This window comes from Symphalangus syndactylus, chromosome 12 (genome assembly GCF_028878055.3).
Source record: "Symphalangus syndactylus isolate Jambi chromosome 12, NHGRI_mSymSyn1-v2.1_pri, whole genome shotgun sequence".
NCBI classification, from domain to species: domain Eukaryota; kingdom Metazoa; phylum Chordata; class Mammalia; order Primates; family Hylobatidae; genus Symphalangus; species Symphalangus syndactylus.
Window position 1 is genome coordinate 82859771 of NC_072441.2, and position 15064 is coordinate 82874834.

At 47.9% G+C, this 15064-nt stretch overlaps 2 protein-coding genes across 8 annotated transcripts in view; one reads left to right on the forward strand and one right to left on the reverse strand.

The window, feature by feature from the left end:
• Positions 1–4714, forward strand: part of IL6R (interleukin 6 receptor) — a 62277-nt gene extending 57563 nt beyond the window's left edge. For all 6 annotated transcript variants that reach the window (XM_063626509.1, XM_063626506.1, XM_063626508.1 and 3 more), the window contains one exon: positions 2063–4714. In XM_063626509.1, the coding sequence (XP_063482579.1) occupies positions 2063–2309 (247 nt within the window). In that variant the 3' untranslated portion in view covers positions 2310–4714. The remainder of the gene's footprint in view (positions 1–2062) is intronic.
• Positions 4715–6663: 1949 nt separating this feature from the next.
• The window catches only part of SHE (Src homology 2 domain containing E), a 33058-nt gene continuing 24657 nt past the window's right edge, over positions 6664–15064 (reverse strand). The window contains exon 6 of one of the 2 annotated variants that reach the window (XM_063626514.1): positions 6664–7274. In XM_063626514.1, coding sequence (XP_063482584.1) covers positions 7142–7274 — 133 coding nt within the window. In that variant the 3' untranslated portion in view covers positions 6664–7141. Of the gene's footprint in view, positions 7275–8804; positions 9073–15064 lie in introns of those variants that run through there. The other variant, XM_063626515.1, reaches the window with a different exon arrangement.

The following is a 15064-nucleotide window of genomic DNA, read 5'->3' on the forward strand; positions in this document are numbered from 1 at the left end:
CCTCGGCCTCCCAAAGTGCTGGGATTACAGGCGTGAGCCACCACACCTGGCCTTATTTTGCTTTTATAAAAAACACTGTGTTGAACATCTTTGTGCATAAAGGTTTTTTTTTAAAGCTATGTTCTTTCTTTTCCCAGAAGTAGAATTCCTGGGTCAGAGAGTCTGAATTCTTTGAAATCCAAAGTGTAATGACTCTCTCCTCAGTCCTTTCCTACAGGAGAACTCCATTCAATGACTCAGCATAGCTCCAGTCAGCAGCCTGCTGGGCTCTCTTCCTGTGTGGTGTCCACATGGTGAAGCCCTAAATAACATTCTGCAGATTGTTTATTCCATTTGGATACCAAGCTAAAAGCCAGTGGCAGATTTGGAGCCAACTATTAATTATTTATCATAACAAGGACAGGAATAACCTGTCGATATAAAAAGAAACCCAAGGAAAATCCCCAAATCTTGTTTTTGACATTGGTTTCCCCTCCTCTTTCCCAGCCCTTCCTGGAGTAACTGATCTTCCATGGAACTGAGGGAGGCCACCTTGTTCCCACTTTGGGGTTAGTAGGCATGTCAGTCACAAAGTGGGAAGCAAGAGGGAGGGGCTGAGGCTTGGGGCACTGGCCACCCTGGCACAGTTGAAGGGCCCCTTCAGGAAGGGGACGTGACTGTGCTTTTGAAGATCCATGTCACCATTTCATCTTTCTTTGAGCTGTCAAGTGACTTTTCTCAGTTACTGAGCCCTGGCTTTGGGCCCAGAGTGGAGCACTGTGAACGAAGCTGTGATCAGAGAGATGTCTATCTCCTTCCTGTGTAGCATTGACTTTCCTGTCAGATGAGTCAAATCGTGGCCAGTGGTGCCCACAGTTGAGTCTGTGGGAACTCACCAGCATGGTGGGAGTGGACCCAGAGGCGCAGGGAGAACTGGGGAGGTCGGCAACATTAGGAGCAAGAGGAACAGGAGGGCAGTTGAGGGAGCAGTGGGACCCTTTTCCTGCTATTACATGGCGGTTGCAAATTATCTGCCCCCTGCCAGCCTTACTTTGACTGAGAGGCCCATTTTCTTTCCCTACTAAAATAATACTTTCTTTTTCTTTTCTTTTCTTTTTTTTGAGACAGAGTTTCGCTCTTGTTGCCCAGGCTGAAGTGCAATGGCACGATCTCGGCTCACTGCAACCTCTGCCTCCCGGGCTCAAGCGATTCTCCTGCCTCAGCCTCCCAAGTAGCTGGGATTACAGGTGCCTGCCACTAAGCCTGGCTAATTTTTGTATTTTTAGTAGAGACGGGGTTTCACCACGTTGGCCAGGCTGGTCTTGAACTCCTGACCTCAGTTGATCTGCCCACCTTGGCCTCCCAATGTGTGGGGATTACAGGCGTGAGCCACCGCGCCCGGCCTATTTTTCTCTTTTTCAAGTAAATGGATTTGGGACTGATGGTGTGTACCTAATGAACAGCCTCTGGAATGGGACAATTAAGGGACTGTTAAGTGACTTTTTAGTGCCTCAGTTTCCTCACTTGTAAACTGGACCAATAATACACATCTATTTCCTTGGGAGTGTTTTGGAAACTCACCAACTCTTCAGAGTATGGTGAACTCCCTGGTGATAAAAACAGTCGGGTCGGGTGTGCCGGCTCATACCTGTAATCCTAGCACTTTGGGAGGCTGAGGCAGGTGGATCGCTTGAGCCCAGGAATTCAAGATCAGCCTGAGCAACATGGCAAAACCCTGTCTCTATGAGAAATACAAAAATCAGCCAGATGTAGTGGCACACACCTGTAGCCCCAGCTACTCAGGAGGCTGAGGTGGGAGAATCACCTGAGCCCAAGGAGGTTGAGGCTGCCATGGGCTGAGATTGCACCACTGCACTCCAGCCTGGGTAACAGAGCAAGACCCTGTTTCAAAACAAACAAATGAACAAAAAACGAAAAGACAGCTGATAGTTATTGCCCCTTTGAGCTGAAACCTGGGAGTGCCAGGCCACCAGGGCAGCCAGCGGTTGGTGTTTTCCACTGTGGGCTTGTCACAGGGGGAGGTAAACATCTGTGTGGTTTGTCTTTGTGTGTTTGTGTGAAGGTTCAAGAAGACGTGGAAGCTGCGGGCTCTGAAGGAAGGCAAGACAAGCATGCACCCGCCGTATTCTTTGGGGCAGCTGGTCCCGGAGAGGCCTCGACCCACCCCAGTGCTTGTTCCTCTCATCTCCCCACCGGTGTCCCCCAGCAGCCTGGGGTGTGACAATACCTCGAGCCACAACCGACCAGATGCCAGGGACCCACGGAGCCCTTATGACATCAGCAATACAGACTACTTCTTCCCCAGATAGCTGGCTGGGTGGCACCAGCAGCCTGGACGCTGTGGATGGCAGAACACAAACGGGCTCAGCAAAAGATGCTTCTCACTGCCATGCCAGCTTATCTCGGGGCGTGCGGCCTTTGGCTTCACGGAAGAGCCTTGCAGAAGGTTCTACGCCAGGGGAAAATCAGCCTGCTCCAGCTGTTCAGCTGGTTGAGGTTTCAAACCTCCCTTTCCAAATGCCCAGCTTAAAGGGGTTAGAGTGAACTTGGGCCACTGTGAAGAGAACCGTATCAAGACTCTTTGGACACTCACACGGACACTCAAAAGCTGGGCAGGTTGGTGGGGGCCTCAGTGTGGAGAAGCTGCTGGCAGCCCACCCCGCAACACCTCTGCACAAGCTGCACCCTCAGGCAGGTGGGATGGATTTCCAGCCAAAGCCTCCTCCAGCCGCCATGCTCCTGGCCCACTGCATCGTTTCGTCTTCCAGCTCAAACTCTTAAAACCCAAATGCCTTTGCAAATTCTGTTTTTCTAAGGCTGGAGAGACGGCTTTTACTTAAACCGCCAAGGCTGGGGGAAGAAGCTCTCTCCTCCCTTTCTTCCCCACAGTTGAAAAACAGCTGAGGGTGAGTGGGTGAATAATACAGTATCTCAGGGCCTGGTCGTTTTCAACAGAATTATAATTAGTTCCTCATTAGCATTTTGCTAAATGTGAATGATGATCCTAGGCATTTGCTGAATACACAGGCAACTGCATTGGCTTTGGGTTGCAGGACCTCAGGTGAGAAGCACAGGAAGGAGAGGAGAGGGGCACAGGGTCTCTACCATCCCCTGTAGAGTGGGAGCTGAGCGGGGGATCACAGCCTCTGAAAACCAATGTTCTCTTTTCTCCACCTCCCACAAAGGAGAGCTAGCAGCAGGGAGGGCTTCTGCCATTGCTGAGATCAAAACTGTTTTACTGCAGCTTTGTTTGTTGTCAGCCGAACCTGGGTAACTAGGGAAGATAATATTAAGGAAGACAATGTGAAAAGAAAAATGAGCCTGGCAAGAATGCATTTAAACTTGGTTTTTAAAAAACTGCTGACTGTTTTCTCTCGAGAGGGTGGAATATCCAATATTTGCTGTGTCAGCATAGAAGTAACTTACTTAGGTGTGGGGGAAGCACCATAACTTTGTTTAGCCCAAAACCAAGTCAAGTGAAAAAGGAGGAAGAGAAAAAATATTTTTCCTGCCAGGCATGGTGGCTCACGCCTGTAACCCCAGCACTTCGGGAGGTCGAGGCGGGAGGATCACTTGAGTCCAGGAGTTTGAGATCAGCCTGGGCAATGTGGTAAAACCCCATCTCTACAAAAAGCATAAACATTAGCCAAGTGTGGTAGAGTGCGCCTGAAGTCCCAGATACTTGGGGGGCTGAGGTGGGAGGATCTCTTGAGCCTGGGAGGTCAAGGCTGCAGTGAGCCGAGATTGCACCACTGCACTCCAGCCTGGTTGACAGAGCAAGTGAGACCCTGTCTCAAAAAAAAAAAAAAAAGAAAAGAAAAGAAAAAACGTTTTCCCTATTAGAGAAGAGATTGTGGTTTCATTCATTCTGTATTTTGTTTTTGTCTTAAAAAGTGGAAAAATAGCCTGCCTCTTCTCTACTCGAGGGAAAAACCAGCATGTGACTACTCCCCCAGGCGGTTATGGAGAGGGTGTCCGGTCCTTGTCCCAGTGCTGAGAAGGAAGCCTCCCACGACTACCCGGCAGGGTCCTAGAAATTCCCCACCCTGAAAGCCCTGAGCTTTCTGTTATCAAAGAGGAGGTTTTAAAAAAATCCCATTTAAAAAAAATCCCTTACCTCAGTGCCTTCCTCTTTTTATTTAGTTCCTTGAGTTGATTAAGCTCTGCAAGAATTGAAGCAGGACTAAATGTCTACTTGTAACACCGTGATTAACCACTTAAGCTGACTTTTCTGTCTGAGCTTTGAAAATTCAGTGGTGTTAGTGGTTACCCAGTTAGCTCTCAAGTTATCAGGGTATTCCAGAGTGGGGATATGATTTAAATCAGCCGTGTAACCATGGACCCAAAATTTACCAGACCACAAAACTTTTCTAATACTCTACCCTCTTAGAAAAACCACCACCATCACCAGACAGGTGCGAAAGGATGAAAGTGACCATGTTTTGTTTATGGTGTTCCAGGTTTAAGCTGTTAATGTCTTCAGTAAGCCGTGACTTTCATTGCTGGGCTTGTCTGTAGATTTTAGACCCTATTGCTGCTTGAGGCAACTCATCTTAGGTTGGCAAAAAGGCAGGATGGCCGGGCACGGTGGCTCACGCCTGTAATCCTAGCACTTTGGGAGGCCGAGGTGGGAGGATTGCTTGAGCTCAGGAGTTTGAGACCAACCTGGGTAACATAGTGAGACACCATCTCTATTATAAACAATAACATTTAATTATGGTGGTTCCCTCCCATCCCGCCACATAAAGTTTCTGAGACTTGAGAACAGCAAAAATGCTGTTAAAGGGAAATAATTAAGAATGAGAATCTGCAGCAAGGGTGATTCTGTGCCCACAGTTCTTCAATTCTTTATACCGTTTTACCCACATGTGGTGTTACCAAAGCCGGGCAGAACCATGCTAGCGGAAGATGTGAAATCCAGATAGCTCATTATTGCCAAGAGCTAGGCAGCTTTGATCTCCGAATTGTTACTGCTTTCATTTTTATTGTAATGGAACTGCTTTTTTTGTTTTGTTTTTTTGTTTCTGTATTGAAGAGGGTTATTTTCCCTTTATTTTTCATAAGCTAATGTAAATGAAGAAAAAATGTCTTCTCTGGGCTGTAGGCCTGGCTCAGTGTACACAGGTATACATCCTAAGCTCTCTCTGTTCGCTAATCTGTGTGACTGAACATGTGTCTCAATCCACGGGGCATTTCTACCTGTGTTTCTGCAGCACCCCCACTGCCTTGAGTCCCCAGCAGTGCTGTTATTTGCCTAACACCTGTAGCCATCTGCCACGCAGCCAGACATGAAACGCTGGGACAGAGACCATTTAGGTTAAATACGACAGCTTATCCTGCTGGGTGGGGAAAGTAAAAAATATGCTTGTTCAAGGCCTAAAGTAAAATGATGAATAATGTTTGTAGCATTAATGAAATATTTTCAAGAAATGTGTCCGGGGGTAGCACTGGCTATGTTGACGAGGCCTTTGGTAACTCAGAGAGCTCTTGGCCCTGATGGAGACTTGCCCTTGCACTTTCTTATCAGGCTCTGAGCTCACACGGAGCCTCTGGCATTTCCCTGCTATCTTGGGAGAAAGGAAACTGGCTGCCGCGGCAGGTTGTGGAATCTGCTGCTGGAACCAGGCTGGAAGCCCACCTGGTAGTGAACAGGGCCCAGCGGGGCAGGCTGGGAGTGTTGTGGTCTATGGGTTTGTTTCCTGGAGAATGTTCAGGAATGTCTTCCCGGCTGCTTTGGTGCTGAGCTCTATTATCTCACAGCACGTCCTGAAGGCTAACCCAGGTGGGGAGGATGCTGACACCAGCTCCAGGTGGAATTGGTGGTCTTAATTTGGAGATGCAGGGGCAACCCGTGACCGTTTGAGGCAAGAGCCCTGCACCCGGCTGTCCGGTGCAGCCATGGGCAGGGGCTGCACATGGAGGGGCAGGCGGGCCAGTTCAGGGTCTGTGCCAGGCCCTCCTCAGTGCCCTGTGAAGGCCTCCTGTCCTCCGTGCGGCTGGGCACCAGCACCAGGGAGTTTCTATGGCAACCTTAGTGATTATTAAGGAACATTGTCAGTTTTATGAACATATGCTCAAATGAAATTCTACTTTAGGAGGAAAGGATTGGAACAGCATGTTGCAAGGCTGTTAATTAAAAGAGAGACCTTATTGGATGGAGATCACATCTGTTAAATAGAATACCTCAACTCTACGTTGTTTTCTTGGAGATAAATAATAGTTTCAAGTTTTTGTTTGTTTGTTTTACCTAATTACCTGAAAGCAAATACCAAAGGCTGATGTCTGTATATGGGGCAAAGGGTCAGTATATTTTTCAGTGTTTTTTTTCTTTTTACCAGCTATTTTGCATTTAAAGTGAACATTGTAAATGTTTGGAATAAATACTTTTAAAAAATACCCTTGAAATGTAATTATTGCTTTGGGCACCTGGGTCATCCAAAAAAAAAAGGCTTGCATGATTCATGAGGAGAAAGGAGTGAGGAAGGGTGGGCAATTAAGTAGAACCATTTTTGGGGGGTATCCCCTTAATGCAGGATTAAAGGACCGCTCAAAAGTAGGTAAGTTCAAGGAAGAAGCAGCAATTTCTCAGTAGGCTTTAATTATGAAAGTATTTCCCACACGAGTCCTGGGATTTCTGGAAGGGGTGTGCGGGATTTTGCCACGCTTACATCACATTACCAGGTGGTGGACAGGTGGGGAAGGAAAAGGAAGGGCCATTATTTGTCAGAAGACTGTTTATTGGACCTGGGAGGGGGTGTAACACTATCACAAAGGCCACCCTGAACTCTTGATCATCAGATAGACCGAATCCATCCCCTACTGAAAAGGATCTTAGGTAGGAAAAACTTGGGACACAGCCATCCACATCTTCCAAACAGAGGAAAAGCCATCATGCGGACTCTGTGGGTGAGAGCTGCTGTGTAAACAGCTCAGGGATGTGGAGGAGAGAACTGCAGGGAAGCCTGGAAATTATGTAACTCCACTCAAAGACGGAGTGAGAGGCGCCGCCTCTGGGCCCCCACCTGGGCAGTCAGAGGAAAGCCCCAGGACAGGTGATGGCGGCCGCCATCTCCTTCAGGACACCATGCTCTCCTCTTTGAGGCTAGTCCTTGTCTGCAGAAAGTGACACAGGGACCAGATGTCACCCAGGAGGCCAGGCTGCATGGGCCGTGGAGGGGGCACAGGAGTGGGCACTGGAGCCAGGACGTGGAGGGAGCTGCCTCCCTTTCTTCATGGCATCTCCCAGAAGAACTTGGGAGAGCAGCTGGTGATTTCTGTAGAGGACGGCAAGGAACATGCAGTTATTGGAACAGCCTCCTAAGAAAGCATTTTTCTTATTTACTGAGGCACAGGGCAACCAAACCTTTCTGCATATCTGTGAGAATTACAGGGCAGGGGCAGGAAACAGTGTTTGCCATCCTCCAGTAGCAGAGGTGTGCTGGCGAGATGAAAGGCCTTCAAGGCCAGGTGCGGTGGCTCACTCCTGTAATCCTAGCACTTTGGGAGGCCGAGGCGGGCGGATCATGAGGTCAGGAGATCGAGACCACGGTGAAACCCCGTCTCTAATAAAAATACAAAAAAAAATTAGCCGGGCGTGGTGGCGGGCGCCTGTAGTCCCAGCTACTCGGAGAGGCTGAGGCAGGAGAATGGCGTGAACCCGGGAGGCGGAGCTTGCAGTGAGCCGAGATTGCGCCACTGCACTCCAGCCTGGGCGACAGAGCAAGACTCCTGTCTCAAAAAAAAAAAAAAAAAAAAAAAAAAAAAAAAAAAAGAAAAAAGAAAAATGAGAAAAGAGGAAGTACATTTCCCTATACCTACAAAAAAAGAAAAAAAAAATAGCCAGGTGTGGTGGCACCTGCCTGTAGTCCCAGCTACTCAAGAGGCTGAGGCGGGAGGATTGCTTGAGCCCAGAGTTCAAGGTTATAGTGAGCCATAATTGTGCTACTGTGCTCCACCCTGGGTGACCTTGTCTCAAAAAAAGAAAGAAACAAGCAAACAAAACAACACCAGTTCAGCCATGTCTTATTTCATACCCAGTTTTTGATGACAATCCACAACTTGAATAAAGTTTTTCAGTACTCTGTGTGTGTGTGTGTGTAAGCATTCACACTATAGGTGTATGCATTATTCAATTAAGGGTGTTCTTTATTCTAACTTCAAATTGCTTAATAAAGCTGCCCAATGTCCTGAAAAAAAAAAAATAGCTCACTGCATCATGGGAAGCTGCATTTTGATATGTCAGTATGATTTTTTAAAGAATGAAATGTATCACGAAGCCAGGTACAGTGGCTCACTCCTGTAATCCCAGCACTTTGGGAGGCTAAGGTGGGTGGATCACTTGAGGTCAGGAGTTCAAGACCAGCCTGGCCAACACGGTGAAACCCCATCTCTACTCAAAATACAAAAATTAGCTGGGCTTGGTGGCAGGCGCCTGTAGTCCCAGCTACTCAGGAGGCTGAGGCATGAGAATCGCTTGAACCTGGGAGGTAGAGGTTGCAGTGAGCGCTCTGTCTCAAAAAAAAAATTATCAGAAGGGCAACTTTATTCTATTTTGGTTTTCAAATTTGTGTGCTGCTCTATAAGAGTTTTTAATGATGGAGACAGGTACGGTGTGGTAGGGTCTGTTACCAGAGATAGATGAAGAGAGAAGTAAAAAGCAGAGGAAGCCAGCACCTGCATGCACCACTCAGAACATAAATGCACCTCGGCGTGCAATGCGGCCAGCTTGTTAGAACCCCATTCCTGGCTTCACCCTCAGGGATTCCAGTTCAATAGTTCTGAGCTGGGCCCCCAGAAAGGTATATAAGCTGCCCAGATGGTTCTGATGAAGGTGGTGATCCATCCTGAGAGTGGCTGGACCGTGAATTCCACAATGAGGTGGATGCTGGGGGTTCCTCATACTTCTGGACCTGGTGGGCTTCAGTGGATCCCTTCTGTGGGTGGGCCTGTGCATCAGAAGGAGGCCAGGTGCCAACCTTCGACCTGGGCAATCACAGTAGCATGAGTGTAAGTTCCACAGGCGATGCTGCTGTACAGCCAGCTTTGAAGATCTCTGTGCTGGGGACCGCAGGGCTAGAGGTAAGATTCACAGCAACATGTTTCAGTGGGTACTAACTAGGAAACAAAAATCTATGGCAGCAAAGCAGTACACCACTGGCCTTGATGGTTACCTAGAAGTTCACAGGCCCTTTGTGGTTAGAGATATCTACTAAAATTACCTAATAATAATGGCTACTGGCTGGGCACAGTGGCTCAAACCTGCAATTCCAGCATTTTGGGAGGCCAAGGCAGGGGGATGGCTTGAGGCCAGGAGTTCAAGACCAGCCTGGGCAACATAGTGAGACCCATCTCTACAAAATAATTTTTTTTTTTTTTGAGATGGAGTTTTGCTGTTGTTGCCAAGGCTGGAGTGCAATGGCACAATCTCGGCTCACCGCAACCTCTGCCTCCCGGGTTCAAGCGATTCTCCTGCCTCAGCCTCCCGAGTAGCTGGGATTACAGGCATGTACCACCATGCTCGGCTAATTTTTTGTATTTTTGGTAGAGACGGGGTTTCTCCATGTTGGTCAGGCTGGTCTCAAACTCCCGACCTTAGGTGATCCGCCCGTCTCAGCCTCCCAAAGTGCTGGGATTACAGGTGTGAGCCACTGTGCCCGGCTCTACAAAATAATTTTTAAAAAACCAATTAACCGAGCATGGTGGTGCGTGCCTGTAGTCCCAGCTACTTGGGAGGTTGAAGCAGGAGAATCCCTTTAGCCCAGGAGTTGGAGGCTGCAGTGAGCTGTAATAGTACCACTGTACTCCAGCCTGGGCAACAGGTTGAGACACTGTGTGTTGGGGGGGCAGGGGTGGAAGGGGAAGAGAGAAAAAAAATAATGGCAGCTGGGCGCTGTGGCTCATGCTTGTAATCCCAGCACTTTGGGAGGCTGAAGTGGATGGATTGCTTGAGCCCAGGAGTTTGAGACCAGCCTGGCCAACATGGCAAAACCCTGTCTCTACTAAAAATACAAAAAACTAGCTGGGCATGCTGGCATGTGCCTGTAGTTGTAGCTCCTCAGGAGGCTGAGGTGGGAAGATCACCTGAGCCTGGGAGTGTGAGGCTGCAGTGGGCTGTGATCACACCACTGCCCTCCAGCCTGAGTGATGAGTGAGACCCTGCCTCAAAAAATAAAAAAGTAAATAATGGCTACCATTTACTGCCTCTCCACCGTGTGCTTTATAAACAGGATATTCTTCCTTAATGTGGCTGCAATGTAAGTATTCTCACCTGTTTGCAGATGAGGCAACTGAGGCTTATATTGAAGATGGTGGTCCAAGATGCCCACGCTAGTTAAGAGGCTGAACTAGACTCCAAACCTGTGCCTGCTGGACTGGAAGGCTGGTGCTCTTTGCTTTTGCCATGGGGCTCCGGCCCCCAGCCACTGGTGACCACCTCATGGGCTTCTCTTACCAAGCCCTTTCTCAGGCCAGGTGCCCTCACCCTGTGTAGGGTGGGTCCTGACCCACTCGCCCCGGGAGGAGATGGACCTGGTATCCTCATGTGGTTTGTCACATTTATCAGTGTGAGCTGGGGCTGGAGGCTGATCCATGGGAGTCTGAGCACACATACAAAGGCATGGCTTGGGGGCTCCCATAGGTGACCCTAAGGCAGCGGCAGCCAGAGATGGGTCTCAAAGGAGAGGGGCAAAACTAGTTCCTGACATAGTTAACTCTCTCTGATCAGGGACCAAATCAAGCCACTTCCCCTCCATCTATACCTAGCCACACCTCTGCACTGCGTGGTTTGGTTTTCTCTTGTTGGTTCCTTGGTATAAACTTTGATTTGGTGCTTTATGTATTTATTTATTATTATTTTTTAGACAGAGTCTCGCTCTGTTGCCCAGGCTGGAGTGCAGTGGTCTGATCTTGGCTCACCGCAACTGCCTCCCAGGTTCAAGCGATTCTCCTGCCTCAGCCTCCTGAGTAGCTGGGATTACAGGCACACACCACCATGCCTGGATAATTTTTGTATTTTTAGTAGAGATGGGGTTTTTCTATGTTGGCCAGGCTGGTTTTGAACTCCTGACCTCAAGTGATCTGCCCACTTCAGCCTCCCAAAGTGCTATTACAGGCGTGAGCCACCACGCCCAGCCAAATTGTGCTTTATTGATGGTGTGGAAGCCTTATTACATCCACTCCCTCTGAAAGGATGAATGGTCACCACTCTGTGAGTGGAGCTGCTCTCTGGGTGCAAGAATTCATTCAAGGAATGTTTACTAGGCCACTGTGCTGGGTGTGGGGTACAAGAGGAACCAATGTCCTCCTCCAGGAGTTGGCAGTATGCCTGGTCAGCCACACAATTAACAAGCAAACGCTGTGTCTGCGAGCAAATGACTAATCTGGTCTAGGGAGTGAGGGAGCAGAGTAGGAGGGTCTGGGGAGGGGGAGGCCTGCCCGGGGGTGCAGGGAAGGGCTGAGGACAGGGGCCAGGTGGGAGGGAGGCCGCCTTGGATGTCTACTATGTTGAGCACCTCTGCAATGTTCTTTTTTCTTTTTCTTTTTTTGGAATAGTCCAATCATATTATACTGCCTAAAAAAATTGTTTATTAACGTGTACAAGAAGTAGGTGGGGATCATAGACAATAAAATTGGCTGTAAGACAATAATTGTTGAAGCTGGGTGATGGGATAGGGTGGTTCATTGTATTCATTTCATTTTTTTGAGACAGAGTCTCACTCTTTTTGCCCAGGCTGGAGTGCAATGGCACGATCTTGGCTCACCGCAACCTCTGCCTCCCAGGTTCAAGCGATTCTCCTGCCTCAGCCTCCTGAGAAGCTGGGATTACAGGCGTGCGCCACCATGCCTGGTTAATTTTGTATTTTTTAGTAGAGACAGGGTTTCTCCATGTTGGCCAGGCTGTTCCTGAACTCCTGACCTCAGGTGATCCACTCGCCTCGGCCTTCCAAAAGTGCTGGGATTACAGGTGTGAGCCACCGTGCCCGGCCAAACCTCTGCAATGTTCTAAGTGCATTTAGGAAGTCACTAAAGACCAGATTTGCTCTTTTTTCTTGTGTACATATTTAATTTTTTTAAATGAGCATTGTTTTTAGAATTAAAGATAGCTTTATTAAACAATTATAACCCCTCTATTTTGGAATAGTCCAATCATATTATACTGCCTACAAAAAATTGTTTATTAACGTGTACAAGAAGTAGGTGGGGATCATAGACAATAAAATTGGCTGTAAGACAATAATTGTTGAAGCTGGGTGATGGGACAGGGTGGTTCATTGTATTCATTTCATTTTTTTGAGACAGAGTCTCACTCTGTTGCCCAGGCTGGAGTGTAGTGGCACAATCTCAGCGAACTGCAACCTCCACCTCCCGGTTGGAGGTGGATCACTCCTGACCTCAAGTGATCTGCCTGCCTTGGCCTCTCAAAGTGCTGGGATTACAGGCATGAGCCACTGTGCCCGGTCCAGCGTATTAGTTTCTAAAAAAGCTTGAGATTCTCCATTTTAAAATGTGCAAGGGTTTTTGAAAGAATGTTTCACTTGCAAGTACACCATCTGAAGCAGTCCAGGACGGTGCAGTGGCTCATACCTATAATCCCTGTACTTTGGAAGGCTGAGTCAGGATGATTGCTTCAGTCCAGGAGTTCGAGATCAACCTAAGAAATATAGTGGGACCTTGTTGCTACAAAAATTCAAAAAATTAGCCAGGTATGGTGGTGCACACCTGTGGTCCCAGCCACTTGGGAAGTTGAGGTGGGAGAATTGCTTGAGCCCAGGAGGTCAAGGTTGTGGTGAGCCATGGTAACACCATTGCACTCCTGCCTGGGAAACAGAGAAGACCCTGTCTCAGAAATAAAGTAAAATAAGGCCGAGCGCAGTGGTTCATGCCTGTAATCCCAGCATTTTGGGAGGTCAGGCAGGCAGATCACAAGGTCAGGAGTTCGAGATCAGACTGGCCAACATAGTGAAACCCCGTCTCTACTAAAAATACAAAAATTAGCCAGGTGTGGTGGTGGGCACCTATAATCCCAGCTACTCAGGAAGCTGAGGCTTAGACCTGGGAAGCAGAGGTTGCAGTGAGCCAAGACTGCATCACTGCACTCCAGCATAGGAGACAGAGTGAGACTCTGTCTCAAAAAAAAAAAGTAAAGCAATCCAAAATAATCCACACCATCTCAAAAAAAAAAAAAAAAAAAAGTAAAATAAAATAAAGCAATCTGAAATAATCCACACCTTTTTTATCTTTTAAGTAAAATATGTTTCTTGCCAACAACATGCTGGTTGATAGCTTGGTCAACAAATTGGCTTTTATGTGCTCATCAAGTAATAATTTATCTTTCCCTCAATCCAAATTAGTAAACCTGTTTATTTATGCACATAAATTAGAAGGCAATCATTTAAAAATGTCATGTAGGAAGTATTTTAAGTTTGAATCAAGATATTACAGTGATTCATACTACATGATTCACAAAGGGGAAGTAATTCTGGTGCTACCTGTGGATTCTGGAAATGATAACCTCATGCCTCACACTGAATCTCCTCAAGGTATGTTTATCAGAGCTTAAATGACCTTCAGGACTTCACACTACCCAGTTCTACAGGCAGAGCCTCTCCCAAGCAGGGGAAAGGCTGCCTAGGCCCATGGGCACAAGTTGCCAGACCCAGCAGAGGATTGTCCTGGAGGTGGAGGTGGATACCGAAAACCCAATTCCTATTTCCCTTGCTCTGAGTCCATGTGGCCCCTCTATGGGTAGAGAGCACATTGATCACACAGGTGACCTGAATGTCCAGTCTGCTAGATGCATTTCCATTTTAAGATAATAGACTGGCATTTTTGTGTGTGTGGTAAGAAATGCATTAACATAAAATTTACCATCTTAACCACCTATTTTAATTTTTTTATAAGAGATGGGGTTTCACCGTGTTGCCCGGGCTGGTCTTGAACTCCTTTGCTCAAGTGATCCGCCTACTTTGGCCTCCCAAAGCCCTGGGATTACAGGCATGAGCCACTACGCTTGGCCTATGTTAACCATTTCTAAGTGTGCAGTTCAGCAGTGTTAACTACATTCATATTGTTGTGCAACCAATCTCCAGGACTTTTCATTATCTCATGCAGAAACTCTGGGCTGCGCATGGTGGGTCATGCCTATAATCTCAGCACTTTGGGAGACCAAGGCTGGTGGATCACATGAGGTCAGGAGTTTGAGACCATCCTGGCCAACATGGTGAAACCCCGTTTCTACTAACAATACAAAAATTAGCTGGGCATTGTGGCGCATGCCTATAGTCCCAGCTACTTGGGAGGCTGAGGCAGGAGAATTGCTTGAACCTGGGAGGTGGAGGTTGCAGTGAGTTGAGATTGCACCACTGCACTCCAGCCTGGGCGACAGAGCAAGACACTGTCTCAAAAAAAAAAAGAAAAAAAAAAAAAGAAAAGAAACTCTGCACTTATTAAACAACAACTCCCCATTTCCTCTTTCCCCAGCCCCTGGCAACTACCATTCTATGAATTTGACTACTCTGGGTATCTCATGTAAGTGGAATCATACAGTATTTGTCTTTTTGTGACTGACGGGTTTCACTCAGCATAATGGTCTCATGGTTCATCCATGCTATAGCCTGTGTCAGGATTCCCTTCCTTGTTGAGGCTGAATGATACTCCCCTGTATTGCCAGCATCAGTTATGGGAGTAGCAAGATAATGAAGCACACCCTACCCAGTGGCTTCCAGAAGTTCCTGGTCTACAAGGTCAAGGAGCTGGAAGTGAAGTGCTGCTGACGTGCAACAAAACTGAGCTGAGATTGCTCACAATGTTTCCTCCAGAACCACAAGGCCGTTGTGGAGTGAGCAGCCCCATGGGCCATCAGTCACCACTCCCAAGGCCAGGCTGTGCAGCGAAGAAAATGAACAGACAGCTCAGTCTATGCTTTTTTTTTTTGAGACAGAGTCTCGCTGTCGCCCAGGCTGGAGTGCAGTGGCACAATCTCGGCTTACTGCAGGCTCCGCCCCCCGGGGTTCACGCCATTCTCCTGCCTCAGCCTCCCGAGCAGCTGGGACTACAGGCGCCCGCC